The sequence below is a fragment of the Lupinus angustifolius genome, chromosome LG17, assembly GCF_001865875.1.
Source record: "Lupinus angustifolius cultivar Tanjil chromosome LG17, LupAngTanjil_v1.0, whole genome shotgun sequence".
NCBI lineage: Eukaryota > Viridiplantae > Streptophyta > Magnoliopsida > Fabales > Fabaceae > Lupinus > Lupinus angustifolius.
The window spans coordinates 11,740,321-11,757,692 of NC_032025.1; the positions used below are offsets into that span (position 1 = coordinate 11,740,321).

Here is a 17,372-nt window from a genome sequence, read left to right on the forward strand (position 1 = left end):
TTCATCTCCTTCAATGGTCTCTAAAGTGATTAAAGATCTTAGTACCACATTTTCTCTTAAGCAACTCGGAAAATTGGACTACTTTCTTGGAATTGAAGTCAAGCATCTTTCCGATGGAACCTTACTCATGTCTCAAACCAAATATATTAGAGATCTCTTAGCAAGAGCTAATATGGATACAGCAAAACCAATGCCATCACCTATGGTTAGCAATTGCAAACTTTCTCAAGAAGGAAATGATATCTTTGAGGATCCTACTTTTTATAGATCAATTGTTGGAGCTTTACAATATGCTATTGTCACAAGACCAGATATAGCATTTAGTGTCAACAAAGTGTCTTAGTTTCTTGGAAAACCTCTTCAATCTCATTGGACTGTTGTTAAGAGAATCCTCAGATATTTACAAGGCACAGTCTACTTTGGCTTAACTATTAGGAAAGCTCATAATCACGCTCCATTAGCGCTTTCTGCTTTTTGTGATGCTGATTGGGCATCTGATATTGATGATCGGAAGTCTACCTCAGGTGCGTGTATCTTTTTGGGTCCAAATTTAGTTACTTGGTGGTCTAAAAAGCAACAAACAATATCCAGATCAAGCACAGAAGCAGAATACAGAAGTCTAGCTCTTGCTTCTCAAGAATAGATGTGGATAGAATCACTTCTAAGCGAACTCAAACAACACTACAGAACTCTTGTTGTGTTTTGTGACAATCTTAGCACAGTTGTCATGTCACACAATCATGTGTTACACAATAAGACCAAACACATTGAACTAGACTTATTTTTTGTTCGAGACAAAATTCAGAACAAAACTCTAGTCGTCAAGCATGTCTCTTCGATTTATCAAACTGCAGACATTCTCACAAAGCCTTTAAGCAACTCTCAGTTCATAAGTCTCAGAAATCAACTCCAAGTCAAAGACTATTTCAACATGATTAAAGAACCCTCAGGTTCAAGGGGAATATTAGAGAACCATTCAGTTCTGATTAGTTAGAATCAGAATAGTGTAGAAGGTTCCAGACTCATGAACAAGAAGTTAGTTACAGAGTTTGTTATAGGAATTAGTTGGTAGTTACCTTCTATATATAGTGTTCTATCTCTTCCTTGTAATTCATTCTCTTCTTTAATAAAAATCCAATTTCATTTCTTCTTCAATTCTCTGATTCACTTTCTCCTCGTAGTGCTACATTAACATGATGCATTGTATTAAAAATATAAGTGTGATGTCTATTATTTATTTTGTATTTTTAAAGTAAGTAAATAATATTAAATATGAATGATAGATTGTATAATTCTTATATGTTTTCTACGAATATTGCTTGATGAATATAAAAGAAAATTAATATTGAATTCACTTCTGTGTGAACAAATGGTTTTGTAATATAGTTAACATTCATATTGTTATTCTATTTAGACGTTTGACCAAATCGTGTACAGTTGAAACATGATAGCATGCATTGATTGCGTGATATGACTTTCAATTTCTATTCTTTGTGATAAGCTTTGAATTTCAAATCTTTATAATATTAAATACTTTGTGATTGGCATGAAGTTATTGACTTTGTGGAACTTTGTATATATTTTCTCTTCTTAGCTTTTGATTTCTTCATCTACTTTCACATACCCATCATCTTCTTCTTCTTCTCCCCTCATGACTTCTGAATCCTCCAAATCCATTTATGAATTCACTGTCAAGGTTCTTATTTTTTATCTTTTATTTATTTTCATGTGATCAGAAATTGGTGTTGCTCTTAAATTACTTGAAAAGATTGTAACTTTATCATGCCCAGTTGCTGTTTCCCTCAAATTGATCCATGGGTCAAAGAAGAATATCAAATAATATAGGAAATATAATATCATATGTATTTCAATATTTAAGGAGATTAATGAATCATGCTCTTTTGTTTCTATTCCTCACATAGATTGATACCTTTGCTGCATATATTTGATTATTTGCTTCAGCTTCAATATTTAGATTTAGCCTCTATGCCCACTTCTGCATATCATCTTTCTGTCTTCTGTCCTACCAACTTTTTGGGATAAGGCTAATTGATTTTGTTGTTGCTAATGTTATAGTAAAGAGGGTAAAAGTATACATTGATGGTGTAAAGATTTATACACATGCAGTTCATCATCTACTATTTATTTGGATTACCTTTTTTGAAAAATTAACAATAATTAAAAATCAATGGTGAACGATGCAATGACAGTGTATAAAACTCATATACTCAGTAGATACATATTTTTCTCTATAGTAAATGATGGAACTCTATGATCCTTGGTTACTTGAATAACAACTTTTTAGTTTTATAATTTATATTTTGCTTCTGGTATGTCTAACGATTGCAGGACATCAGAGGAAATGATGTGACTCTGAGTGAATACACTGGAAAGGTTCTAATCATTGTGAATGTTGCCTCACAATGGTAACACAATTTTTTATCATTGCATATACCAATTTACATGGTCTACAATTCTTGTTTTATTTTGATTTTTGTGTGGCTGTGTTCTCTTCATCTTTATTTATATCATTAATTCCTTAGCCATTGAATCAGATTTTCACATTATTAAAGTTCATTTGTTTTATCTGGTCACTGATAAGCTTGGAAAATGTAAGAAGAAAGGACAATTATGTTAATCTTCATAGATTGTTGTTAGATGTAAAAATAAGATTATAGCATCAAGGTTGTGTTTATCTTCAACAGGATCACTTCATGTTAATTTGATAGACTAAATATTTCTATACAGCTTTTAAAGTTCCACCAAAACAATGAGATAATTGAACAGAAGAATTCCATTTCATCTGGTAAATTTACCAAGGTTTAAAAACTGACCTGCAATTTATACCCGGGGAAGTTGTTATATGGTTGTAGCCATAAAGACATTTCCTTGAGCTGACATTTAAGATTACATTGTTTAGTTTGTAGCTAAAAGAATTTCTCTATTGCTGTGCGATGTTTGAGAAATGTCATGTGATTGCTATATAGAAGTATGATGCTAAAATTTCACTACCACGAAAAAGAATACTTACAGATTTTTGGAATTCTAAGGATTTAATTCGTTCACCTTTCTCCACCTGTTTTTGATTCTTTTGTTGAGTATCAATTCCAAGAATCTCTTATTCAAAACCTTAACTGTAATGGAGTTTGCAAAACTTTATGAGTAATTTGACTTTCACAGGTGGGTTTAATGTGAACTAATCCTTAAAGTCACTGGAAAAGCCATAGGTTATAAGGAAAAGGCAATGACATTTGCGTTAGATGATTCTAACCTTGCACTTAGTTTCTTGTTAATAGAAACTACAACTTAAGAAAACACAATAAAAATGACAGCCCAATGCACGAGGTTCTTACTTAGTTGAGTTTGGGGAGTGTAAATGTATGGAGTCTTACCCCTGCAAGTAGAGAGATTGTTTCCAGGATTTAAACCTATGACCTCATGGTCACGAAGCAACAACATTACCGTTACGCCAACCTTACAATATATGCCATTACTAATATTGAAGTCTATACTCTTTACATTGGGGAGAAAGGACAGAAACTTGCCTGAGGTGGATTGGATTTGTGAGCCATTGGAGTTTGTAGTGAGAAAAATGATCAAATGGGAGACAGTGTGATTAAGGCAGAAGAAGACTGAAAGAATTTTAGGCAAAAATATCAAAAAGATATTGCTTTATGTGAACTTATGAAATTTTAGTTTTTGAAATTAAGCTCAATGGGTTGGGTCCATATAGGCCACTCCACCTAGTGGAATAAGGGTTGTTGTTTGTATTAGAATTAAAATTAGAATAAGCTGATTACATTACATTACTCTTCCCTACTTTAATTTGTCTGCACTTATAATATTCTAAATCATCATTGCAGTGGTCTGACACAAACAAATTACAAAGAATTGAGTGCACTGTATCAGAAGTACAAGGATCAAGGTCTGTCACTTTCATGAAGGAATAAAAGAATGAAAGAATGAAAGATATGTCAACTATACTTTATGAGTTTGCAAATTTTGTAACACTGACCTGTGAATTTTCTCCAGGGTTGGAAATCTTGGCATTTCCATGCAACCAGTTTGGTAGTCAGGAACCAGGAACCAATGAAGAAATTCAGGAAACTGTATGTACAAAGTTCAAAGCCGAATTTCCCGTCTTTGATAAGGTGATTTCTAATCAACACAATGTAATGAACAAAATTGTTTCTTTGTTTTAATTTGGAGCTCTGTACTCTGCTCCCATTTTTTTCCAGTGTACTCTTCTATCTATCTATTTATGCAGTAAGTTGTTCGGCATTAACACACTCTATCTATGCATGGAGCAGACTTGTTAGGAGACTGAATATACTTCATATTTTCCCTATCCAGATTTTGCATTCAATAATCTTTTTTGCATTGATCTATGCAAGATACTATTCCGAACTTGTGGAGATTTTGGATGTTACACTTTATGTGGAAATCATGCTAAAAAATAACTAAATTATTATAGGTTGAAGTAAACGGGAAGAATGCAGCACCACTATACCATTTCCTGAAGCATCAGAAAGGGGGGATATTTGGAGATGGTATCAAATGGAACTTTACAAAGTTCTTAGTAAACAAAGAAGGAAAGGTTGTTGACAGATATGCTCCTACAACCTCACCTTTGAAAATAGAGGTTAGACATATTTTGGTTCTTCTATTTTATGTAAGATTTTCTATATACAATGATGGGGCTATTGGCATAAATAAAAGCTATTTACCCATCTTGTACAATAAGGGTGTCCGTGTCGGTTTGGATTGGTTTTTAGGCAAAAAATCATCCGATCCAAACACATAATTAATTTGTGGTTCGACTCGGTCTGGTTTGTTTACATACATCCGATCCAACCCCACATTTAAGTACAACTGAACTCCTTTGTGCTGCATCATATAAGATTAGATGTCAACAAGTTATATGTTTCCTCTTTCAGAAAGATCTCCAGAAGCTCTTACAATCTTCTTGAGTACTAAGATTTGATCCTATGGAGCATGTTATGTGGCAGAGGTTAGTTTCACAATCATTTATTTTTCACTTTCCTTCTTCTAGGTGTGAAGTTCATATGTATTTTTACACATTCATTTATTCGTATGTCTGAAGTTCTAACATTTTACCAACTTCCAGTGGAACATGCAATGATCAAATCAACCTTCACTCCACATAAATTCTTTCTCCATTTATGTATTTCTAACATTTTCGTCTAAGGGTATGTCTGCAAGTTGGTTTTTGGAGGATAAGGGAGGGAAGAGAAAGGCTTGAGAGCTATGAAATATACTTGTAAGATGACTCTCAAGTCTTTCGTTTCCCTCCAAAAATCAACTCGCAAATAGACTCTAAGAGAATGAAGGATTTCCACTTCAACTGTTCACACTAATAGTCATGAGAATACTATATCAGCTTATGATTTTCTCTTCTTGTTATTGTGCACAGGTCACATGCAATCTGCGTGGTGCTTCCAAAGGACAAGTTGCTTCTCATAGCTTGTGCTTTCTATCCATAGTTAATTGTTTACTGAAAATTCTTAAAATATCATGTGTATTTGGATTATGCAATAAGTGTAATTTCGTGTTCTCACTGTTGGCAAAACAATAAAATAATGTATTTTGATACTCTATTATGTTATTCTTTATGATCTATATATAGGTTTGTGTATTACATTATCTAGAGACTACATATTATTAAGATGGCCCTCCTTGTTTTAATTGGAATGTTTTCCAAGAGAGAAATGATTTCTTTAGTCTCGCTGCATTGATTTGTTGGTGTTGATGAAATTGCCCAAATATAATTTGATGCAATGTTATGATACCAAGTCTGATAACAAATGGGATAAGTCTCATGTAGGTTCTAATCAGTTTTCTCGGACCAGATTTCATATATATATTATATAATTAAAAAATTACATATGAATTCTAAGGTAATGGTGGATGAGGATTGAGTTAGGAGAAAGTTTTGGGGTTAATTTTAATACAACTATTCTTGTTTGGGTTTTTTTTATGTCAGCAAAATTACCGGTGAAACCACTTAATCCAAAGTGGTTTGACCGAATTTTCAATGGTTTAAAGCGGATTTGATCAATTGGATAGTTTTTTCGCTTGTACAAAATCATTCCCCAATCCAGTCTACGGTTCAGACTACTCATAGCATAGATTCACACTAGCAAGTAGCATCTCTTAAATTCATAGACTGAGAGACATATTAGAAAATATAAATGCAAATGTTGAAGTTAATAACAATTACAAATAACTAACCAAAAATGTTTTTAAAATTTACAGCAAAGTTTGACCATTAAATTAAAATGAAACCAGTAATCATTTTTTAAGGTAATCTAACTAATCTTCTAAATTTTCAAACTATGAAATTTTATCTTGATATTTGGATTTACATAAAAATCATTTAAATATTATGATTTGAAATTTCTACATATTAATCACATTTCTTGTCAATAGTTTCATCTGTTCCAAATAGCTTTTTCCCAATACATTCTTCTTCTTGATCATTTTTCTTTTAGATCTTATCTATTCACAATACTTTTAACATAAAAAGATATATGAAATGGTAATGCATAAATTTTATCAGCGTATGATTTACAATACTTATGTATTTTATTATTGTATCATTCATCTTTACTCGTCATTAGTGTTGGCAATTAAGGCTACCCTACCCATGCCCATGCAACGTCCACTTAAATTGGGGCGAACATGGGCATGCCTATTTTTAAATAGGACATGAAATATTGGACAATGTTCATCTTAAACATGGACAGTGCAAGCTTGTGGACTGCCCGAAATAAAATTACAAAAAATGTATACAAATATATAACTGTATATACATTAGTCATCCAAAGTAAAAAATAATATATACTTTGCATATAAATATACAAATGTATCTATGGTAATAAATACTCGTACAAATAGAACAATACATACAAAATACAAATACATAAATATAATATAGAATATACCTAGTACATAATTTGCTTAAAAAATAAAAAAATAATGGTACATATGGAAATATAAATATACAAAATAAAAATGTATATATAATAAGAAAATGATGGTATTTTCTTACATTTGATATACAAATTCATATAACAAATGAAACATTTATATATTTGATATTCAATATCTTATCCAATAATGTCCGTAGGTAGCTCGCTTTGTTAGTTTTAAAAGCTCGTGAGCGAATAGAACATGTTGGACAGACATTTTATGGTATATAGACACATTTTTCATGTCATGCCCACCCAATAAGTGCGGGCGAGACTTTATCCATATTATTAATGATACTCATCATTGAATGATAAATATGTAATTAATGTGTATAAATCTTTATACTATTGAGTAAGAAATTACAATATACTTTTAAATTACATATTTTTATTGATTTAGATTATGATTTTCAATTATACATCTAAATTACATTCTCTAGAAAATATACATAACTATTTGTTATTATCATATTTATAATATTATATTATTTCCTTTAACATCCCTTGCATTGGAAGAGGAAATATGCTTATATTTTGTAAGAATAGTCGTACAAATTTAAAACCATTTTAAAAATTCTTCATTAAACTGATCAATGTCAATTTTGTTGTTGCATAAATGAGTATTTAATTCTAATTCTTTATGGTAAAAAATCTTCATATTATTTAACTCTTCCTTTAGAAATTTTTAAAATAAAAAATTAATTTTAATTTTAAAATAAAAAACTCTCACAATTCATTTATAAAAAATTCAACATTTTTAAGTAGAGTTTTTTAAAAAGTGTGTCAACACATGTTAAATATATTTAAAAAGCGATTTTTAATAGGAACTCAAAATGTCAAATCAAGGTATCAAATAAATTAGTAAAAACTGTTTTTTGAAATTTTTGGGTGTGTCAAATTTGATCCTTAAAAATTTAAAATGCTTCAACTAGCTCTAGAAGATATGAAATGACCCTTAAATTAGTGCTTTATAGTTTTCTTATGACATTGTTTAGGATACTTTAGTCTTTTTCATGAACTATTTTAACTCTAATTTAGGGTTCTTGAGGATTAATTTGGGTTTTGATATTTTTACATATCATATTGGCATACGGAAAATTTTGAGGAGCATATCCTACTTTTTACTCCATTTTTACCATCACATTTCATTAGTTAAAAAAAATTATTTAAGCTAAATTTTAAATGTTTTTTTGGTCAATTATATCTCTTAAATAACACAAAGGAGTGAGACAATTTTGATGATAAAAATCAGCATTCACCTTAATACAAAAAATTGCAACAACCATTAAAACAACGCCGTCGATAATTTATCACATTGATCTTCCCTCGTTGGCCAAAAGCGCTAGACCCACTCTCAGTTGAAAAATGCATATTCGCGTTTCATAAACTCTTCATTTTTTCATCAAAAGACAACATTTTTGCCTTTCAATACTCCATTTTTACTTTCATCATTATTTTCTCTCTCTTCTTATAACTCCTAAAATGGCTTCCACAATTTTCAGAACCTCCAAAGTTCACTCCTTTCCACTTTACCCAACATCATTACTCAAAATAACAAATGGGGTTTTATTCTTCACAACCACACAATCCCAAAACCCACAAAAACAAACCAAAAAGGTTTCAGCTTCAGCAACAAGTACACAGTCCAAAAAACTTGACAAAATCCCAAAAAACTATGAACCCATCATTGGCATTGAAACCCACGTTCAGCTCTCAACATTCACCAAAGCTTTTTGTTCTTGTCCTTACAATTATGGGTCTTATCCCAACACCACTATTTGCCCCATTTGTATGGGTTTGCCTGGTGCTTTACCTGTTTTGAATTCAAAGGTTATTGATTTTGCTGTTAAGTTAGGACTTGCACTTAATTGCAAATTGGCTTTTAATTCCAAGTTTGATAGAAAGCAGTATTTTTACCCTGATCTTCCAAAAGGGTATCAGATTTCTCAGTTTGATGTTCCAATTGCTAGTGATGGTTACCTTGATGTGGATATTCCTGTGGAGTTTGGTGGAGGGCACAAGAGGTTTGGGATTACTAGGGTTCATATGGAAGAAGATGCAGGGAAATTGCTGCATACAGATAATGGAAATTATTCACAGGTAGTTTCTTTATACCTTCTTTTAGTTGGGAATTCTTCTTTTTTTCTTTAGAAGTTAGTATTGGATTTAATTTCTCTCATTAGTCTTTGACTTGTTTTTGTATCTATTTTCCTGAATAAAATTGTTTAAACTTGCTATAAGTTTCAGATGGAGGGTTGTTCAACAATTAGAGGTACAGGGAGCATGAAAAGCTATAGGCAAAATTGTGAAACCATTAAGATAGACTTGGGTTTAAATAGTTTGTCTACAGTTATGATTTATGATAAAAAATTATCATGCTGTTTGATTCACGTTTCCAGTCGTACCTAGTGGGAATCGGCTTGATTGTTCTAGTAGTAACCTTAAAGGCTTAAACACCATGAATTGTTGATTAGTATGACTCAGAAGCTGTTATTTTTCTATTCATTACGCAATAAAAAGTCAATAAGGCTGTTAGAAATATTTCTCATTCTATGTATGAGCAGTTATGTGATGCTCATTATGCTATTTAAGTACGAGTTGACTCTTTTCTGCATCAGTTTTCTTTTCTATGTTTTATAAACAATGTGTTTTGTTGAAGAATGAAATCAAGCTTTCTACATAACACATGGATCCTTTGCAAATGCATTTCTTCATCAATATGTTTATAATTGTGAACAAATCTCTATGTTGAATCAGTTTTGCATATTTATTGGTGTATACTTCATGTTTTGAAGAACATAGAATGCTCTGTTTGACTCATTGTCCTGAATATTACCAAGAGCTTTATGTATGATAGCATATAACGTTAAAGTTGGTGATTATCCTTGACAGGTTGATTTAAATAGGGCAGGGGTACCTTTGCTCGAGATAGTTTCTGAGCCTGATATGAGAAATGGCATTGAAGCAGCAGAGTACGCAGCAGAATTACAGAGATTGGTTCGGTATTTGGGAGTGAGCAACGGCAATATGCAAGAAGGTTCTCTTCGTTGTGATGTAAATGTCTCAGTTCGACCCATTGGGCAATCAAAGTTTGGGACAAAGGTATCTAGCTATTTCTTATATAAAGCTAATTAGAGGCTTCTTGCACACCTATTATTTGAGGAACTGGTACTTTGGTAGATTATTGTGAAAGCTTGGTTGTGTTGGTATTCAAGTTGTGTGAAGTCTTTCACGATGCTCTAAATAAATTGTTAATATTATCCCTATTCTGATTAGTCATTATTATATGTGGTATATCTGAGTAAAAATTGTATTTTCTCTTTATGACTGTAAGAACGAAAAATATCGAGAATATAGTTTACACTTCACAGTTAAATTCAATGTTGCATACTATTTTCCTTTTTTGACTTACCATACAAGGAAAGTATCCCTGTCAACATTGTCATAATAAATATTTGGAGACCACTTCATGATTGGTTTTGTTTTTATCAAAGCATGACTTGCATGAGCACAGTACTCAATATTTTTTCAACCCATATGTCAGAACATATTTGTGTTTTGATATCCTGTGAGATATAATATCTTGTAAGAAAAGGGTAATGTGTGTTTGATGACTTTGTATAAAAATCATCGACTTTCTTGCAGAATTAAAGTAACAATGAAATTACAGTTTCTTTTTGTTGCAATGCAATATGAACAAAGACGCATCATTACAGATTTATTTAGCAGCTAATATAATCAATTGAACTGGCAGGTTGAAGTTAAAAATTTGAACTCATTTGCATCAATGGGTAGAGCCATTGATTTTGAAATTTCAAGGCAGGTTCAGCTCCATAGTCAGGGCCAGGATGATCAGATAGTACAAGAAACTCGTCTATGGGATGATGGCACTCAGGCTAGTACTATATTGTGATTTTATTGTAGTTTTCTTTCTAGTGTAGAAGTTACAGGGTGGTATTCTCTTCCTTCATACTGATTTTCTTAAGCAACTTCTACTACTCTGTTTAGAGAACAATTACAATGAGGAAGAAAGAAGGGCTCGCTGATTATCGATATTTTCCAGAACCAGACCTTCCCGCAGTAATCATTTCCCAAGAATATGTTGATAATATTCAAAATTCTTTGCCAGAGCTTCCAGAAATTAAGCGTAGAAGATATGAGAAGATGGGCTTAAGCATGCAAGATGTTCTTTTCCTGGCCAATGATAAAAATGTGAGTTATCCTGTTTTCAAATGTTACAAAATTTTGCACCGTTTTTAGGGTACTACCAAGGGTATTCCTCACCGTATAGGTAATAAACTAATTCCTTTCGAGGTGTGTGATTGTCCCTCCCAACAAGTGTCGCTTCCAAGGGGTCGAATCATTGACCTTTTGGTCTTTCAGAGGATTTAGCAGGACCTTACACTATTAGACCAATGTCTTGTTGGTACAAAATTTTACATCTGTGATGCACATGATTGAAACAAGTTTCACAAACTACATTTTCTTAAGAAAACATTGTGAAACTTTTCTATTACTCTTATTTAAACATTCCTATCCGTACAGGTTAGTAATAACTTTTCTATTTCATATTTAAATTACTTGCATGCATGAGGGTGTACAATAAGATACAATAAATCAACTGATGCAATTTCTGCTAAATGAAAATTCTGCACATCTTAAAGACACGAAACTAATGACGTATGGCACTAGAAAGCTAAAACGTGAATGAAGGGTGCTGATTTTTTAAATGGTTGTATTAGGTTGCAGAGTTTTTTGATGCTACTATTGCAAAGGGTGCCAATGCAAAGCTGGTCGCAAACTGGATAATGAGTGATATTGCTGCCTTCATGAAAAATGAAAAGTTGTCCATTAATGAAATTAAGCTTGCACCTGAAGAGCTGTCTCAGTTGATAACTTCCATTAAAGGTGGAATCATCAGTGGCAAGATTGGGAAGGAGGTATAATTTGATTTAGCCAATGCACTTACGGATTACTTTTATTTTGATTATATAGTCACATTTTTGCATTCTACACTTAACAATTTGTTCATGTGTTCACAGATCCTATTCGAGTTATTATCCAAGGGTGGAACTGTTAAGGGACTCATAGAAGAAAAGGACTTGGTTCAGGTTAGTTGTAGGACAAATCATTTAATTCAAAGTAAAATTATGTGATGTTGGTTAACTCCGCAGTCAGTCAGCAAGAGATAACTTGAATCATTCAGTTGTGTTCTTATCGAAGAATGAAGTTGTTATTTTATGAGTGTAGCTGCAAATTTAACAGCTTTATTGGATTATTTAGCTTTTATGATATTTCAGATGTTACTTTTGAGCTTTAAAATCGAAAATAGTCCTCTTGGAAGTTTACCTTGGTATTAAACTGCTGCTTTGTAGCTCCTCCACCTTTGGTACTTTATTTGTTGATGCTGATAAAGAAAATGTTTGAACTTGCTTGTGACTTTGGAAATGACAGATAGTAGATCCTCTTGAGGTTGAAAAATTTGTGGACAAAGTGATTGCAGAGAATCCAAAACAGTTAGAGCAATATCGCGGAGGCAAAACTAAACTACAAGGTTATTTTGCTGGCCAGGTATGAACTTGGAGAGTTTCAACTTGGAAGCAACTTTTATGATTTTTCCCATTAGACATCTCAATATCAAATATATATATTTAATGTTATGATATATTATTTGTCAAAAAGCAGGTAATGAAATTATCTAAAGGCAAGGCAAATCCAGGTCTCCTTAACAAGATCCTCTTGGAGAAATTGAACTCAAAAAGCTGATCCAAATACATAGTTATATGGTTGATAATGATGCACATTTTTTTACCATGATATTGCTACACAGTTTTCCAAATTTATATCAGGCTTCTTGTTAGATTCATTGTTTTTTGTACAGGACATAAGCATTGAATGCTATACTTTCAAAGAACAAGTAGATTCCCTAGGCATGTTATTTGTATACCCAATTTATTTATGGCCTGATTTTTTTTGATGTATTTTGATTATGCAATAAGTATTATTTGTTCTTTTTCTCTTCCAAAACAATAAAATAAGAGTGCAAGTGCATTTTGGATGCATGTTTATGTTACCGTGTGATCTAAAAATGACGTTTGTAAATTAATAAATATTTCCCCTCCAAATTTTAATGGGAAACATTCATTGATAGCGACTATAAGGTCTTCAATTTATTTACAATTTCATTATCATTATTTGGAGATTGCTTATTAGGGTGTGATAGTGAGGACATATACACTTCCATAATCATCATGTATTTGTATTCTTTGATATTTTATCGATGTGTACCTATAACATATTGAAATTATATTTTTGAAAAATAAACAATTTATAAATTCGATATTCTTAAAATGTTTTCATGATACCTCATAGACGCCCAACATACCACACAATATCATTTTAAAAGAGAGAATGTATGACATAATCAATTAAGTAAAAAAGACAAATATAATATGCAATTTACCAAGTGGACTTGCAGCAACATAAATAAAACAAAACAAGCGATGAAATGCATATGTATAATGTTGATAATTGATGAAATGAGATTGATCATCTTATGACAATATGAATTTCATTTTGTATTTAGTGATGGCTACAAAATATGTTCCTTATTTGAAAATTAATAACAATAATTATATGTTTATTATAGTTTACTGATTTTATGTACATATTTTATATGCGTACCCCAAACGTACTGTATCCTGCATTTTTTAGAAAATGCGTATCAACGTATCGTATATGATACTCATATCGGTGCTCGGTGAGGACCTCTAGTTTGACTATTTAGAATATGCATATATAGTTTTATGTACTTTTTTGCTCCTGTTTTACATGAGTTATCATAGATTCTTGTTATAGAAATTCGACAAAGTTTTATACTAGTTGTTGACTGTCTAACACAATATTTACTTTCTATCCGATCAACTATATATTTACCTGGATTCATCTGTGTGAAGAAGATCTTTGCTCCTGACATTGGCAAGGTTTTGATGAAGACACCAACATTACCAAAAAGAAGAAAATGAAGATTACTTATGAAGACAAAGAAGATTAGAGCTTCAAAAAAATTAGTCTAAGTCTAAATATGTACTTATATCCTATACTCTTTTATATACTAAAGTAGTCATGCTCAAAATATTTTAAAAGGAATTGAAACACTTAAAATTTTAAATGAAAACATTTTTCAAAATACTATGTAACAAGTTACATGAGTGAGAACCAGTTATCCAACAATATTTAAATTGGAGAAACCGATTACTCAAATTTGAGTAACCGATTACTCTAAGTGAATTTTAAATTCACTGTTAGACAGAGAGTTTGAGTAACCGTACTCAATATAATTTTTCAAAATGTCACGTTTGGGTAACCGATTACCCACTTGCTGTAATCGGTTACTGAGAGGTGTTATATTAGTTTTTCAGATTTGAAACTCAAGGGTTTTCATCCCAAACGAAATGCCTTCATTCAAACAATTTTTACTCTTTCATAAAAACATAATGACTGATTGGAAAGCCTATTTAAATGCATTAGAACTCACAATGAAAACTCTTTTGAACAACTCTTTCATAACTCTTTCACATTTTTCTCACAACTTTCCTACACTTTTCTGAAATAGTTTTCTGAACTTCTAGCAACTTGAACTCAAACTTTCAAAGCTATTTTTCTGAGTTGCTTGAAGTAAAGTGTTTCAACGTTTTATAAACTTAAAAGAGCATTATTTACTAAGTATACAAAATTGCAAATGTTATTATATTTCATACTTGTAAAGGCAATCCAAGCCATCATTCAAATTCTTCATTCATTGTAATTACTTTCTTTCATGGGGTGTGAATAGAAATGGGATAGAGTTACTGGGAAATGTGTTTTCCAAGGTGATAAGTATTAGTGAGTGTGTAAGGTACACATAGATCTCGGGGTGAGATATTGTAGTTACAACTCATAATATTTAGTGGAAAATCTCTTGTGCTGCAAGAGTCCTGGATGTAACCTTCGATGGACAAGAAGATGAACCAGTATAAAATCTTTGTGTACTCTGTTCTCTATTACCTCTTTGATTTATTCTTGTTTATCATCTGCAATATTAGCCACTTCACTTTAACTCTTCATTTTGCAGAAAAAGTGGTCATAATTTCTAGTCAACTAATTCACCCCCTCTTAGTTGCAATCTCAGTCTTACAATTGGCACCAGAGCTTTTTTTGAGTAAGTTATTCTCAAAACCGATCCTACATCAAAGACGGCCGCAAGATCATTCCTAGGAGAAGGTTCTAACATAAACTGTCCTCCAAGTTTTGTTGGAGAATGCTATGACTTCTGGAAAATCAGAATGAGGATATTCATAGAATCCCAAGACTTGGATATATGGAACGCAATTGAAGAAGGACCCTATGAACCCTTCACAGTTATAAACAGTGTAAGAGACATAAAGTCTAAATCTTCATGGAATGATGAAGACAAGAAGAATGTGCAATATGACCTAAAGGCAAAGAACATCTTCACTTATGTGCTTGGAATTGATGAGTTCTTTAGAGTATCTAATTGTAAATCCGCCAAGGAAATGTGGGATACTCTAGAGACCACACATGAAGGAACGAGGAAATTAAAAATGTCAAGTCTAAACACACTCTCTCAAGAATATGAAATGTTTCGAATGAAATCCGGAGAGAAGATACTGGATCTTCAAAAGAGATTCAGCCATCTTACAAATCACCTTCTTGCTCTTGGTAAGGTATTATCTAACAGTGACTTGAACTTGAAAGTTCTAAGATAACTTACCAGAACATGACAACCAAGGTAACAACCATTTCTGAAAAGAAAAGTTTATCGAAAATGTCTCTGGTTGCGTTATTTGGAAAATTGCAGGAACATGAGTTAGAACTCAGCCAACTGGATCAACATGAAGAACAGGAGAAGAAAAAGAAGAATATTTCTCTAAAAGCAAAAGTTGACAAATATGAGTCATTAGAGGATGAATCCGATAAAGAAGAGATAGAAGACACGATTCTTCTTGTGAAGAAATTCAGCAAATTCCTCAAAATGAATAAAGGTGGTAGAACTGGACAAATAAGAAAGTTCACCAAGAAAAACGATGCCTCTACTTCAAATCAAACTTTTACATGCTTTGAATGTGGCAAGGCTGGTCACATGAAGATGGATTTTCCAAATTTGGAAAAGAATTCATTCAAGGAAAAAAATGAAATAAAGACCGGAAGAAGAGCATACATAGCTTGGGAAGACAACGATACCAGTTCCGCTTCTGAACCAAAAAATGAGGAACAAACACATAAGATAAGTAAATTCTTCTGAATTACAAACAGCATTCAATGACCTACATGATGAGTACATCAAACTCACAAAAAAAAATTTAAAACAGAAAACTGAGTTAGATTCATTTAGAAATAAACCTTTATCATCATGTCAAAACTTTATTGCTCTTGAAAACAAAGTTACAACATTAAATCTTGAACTTAATAAGATAAGTAAGAGTAGTAAAAGTTTAAATAGAATCATCAATGATCAACGACACTCAACAGACCGAAAATGTCTTGGCTATTCAAAAGGCTATATTTCTAAGAAACCTAGTGTCCCAATTAAGATAAACTTTCACAAAGGAAGTATCCTTGCTCATAAACATAATAATGATAGAACTAGGATACATAACCATCAACCCACACGCACATATTGTAAACATCATGGGTATACACCAAACACTTGCAAAATCAGAAAATATGGTGTACCCCTTGGTCATTATAAATGGGTTGAGAAATGTGCTAACCATATAGGACCCAAAGAAAATTGGGTACCTAATAAAACTTAACCTGTTTTGCAGGATGATTTGGCAGCTGTCTGCAACCTATCGTATTTGGATAGCGGCTGCTCAAAACACATAACGGGCGACAAATCAAAATTCTCTGTCCTTACTCCAAGGAACAAAAGATATGTCACATATGGTTAATAACAAATGAAGAATTCTTGGAGTTGGTAGAATTGACAAGCCTCCCTCAACTACTATAGAAGGTGTGTTATATGTTGAAGGACTCCATGTGGCATTCTACCCAGATAAGTGCATCACAGAAAGTAAGAATCCTCAACACTCTAAGAGAATAAACAATATATATATGATTGATATGAATTTATCTTTACCAATAACATGTTTAGTTGCAAACGATAATCATGATGCATGGCTATGGACCATTTGATAAATGCTCATATTCATTTGGCATAGGATAAATGCTCATATTCACATGGACTATTTGAACAAACTTATAAAGAAACATTTAGTTGTTGGTTTACCTAAAATGAAGTTTGTTAAAGACAAACTATGTAGTGCTTGTCAAATGGGTAAACAAACAAAAACTTCTTTCAAACCAAAGCATATGGTT

General features: G+C 32.1%; 2 protein-coding genes across 3 annotated transcripts; both read left to right on the top strand.

Annotated features, from left to right (window-relative positions):
- LOC109330497 (probable phospholipid hydroperoxide glutathione peroxidase) lies at nt 1,583-5,613 on the top strand. Its single transcript, XM_019564692.1, has 7 exons — nt 1,583-1,696; nt 2,350-2,426; nt 3,864-3,925; nt 4,033-4,151; nt 4,475-4,642; nt 4,938-5,011; nt 5,435-5,613. The coding sequence occupies exons 1-6, from the start codon at nt 1,652-1,654 to the stop codon at nt 4,968-4,970; spliced, it is 504 nt and encodes a 167-aa protein (XP_019420237.1). The 5' UTR covers nt 1,583-1,651; the 3' UTR covers nt 4,971-5,011; nt 5,435-5,613.
- LOC109331968 (glutamyl-tRNA(Gln) amidotransferase subunit B, chloroplastic/mitochondrial-like) lies at nt 8,317-13,859 on the top strand. Of its 2 annotated transcripts, XM_019566793.1 has the most exons (9): nt 8,317-9,092; nt 9,885-10,094; nt 10,747-10,887; nt 11,001-11,204; nt 11,735-11,932; nt 12,035-12,103; nt 12,447-12,563; nt 12,678-12,755; nt 13,754-13,859. In XM_019566793.1, the coding sequence occupies exons 1-9, from the start codon at nt 8,475-8,477 to the stop codon at nt 13,754-13,756; spliced, it is 1,638 nt and encodes a 545-aa protein (XP_019422338.1). In that variant the 5' UTR covers nt 8,317-8,474; the 3' UTR covers nt 13,757-13,859. The 2 variants fall into 2 exon arrangements, with proteins under 2 accessions (XP_019422338.1, XP_019422337.1); XM_019566792.1 differs by lacking the exon at nt 13,754-13,859 and having other exon boundaries at nt 8,318-9,092; nt 12,678-12,780.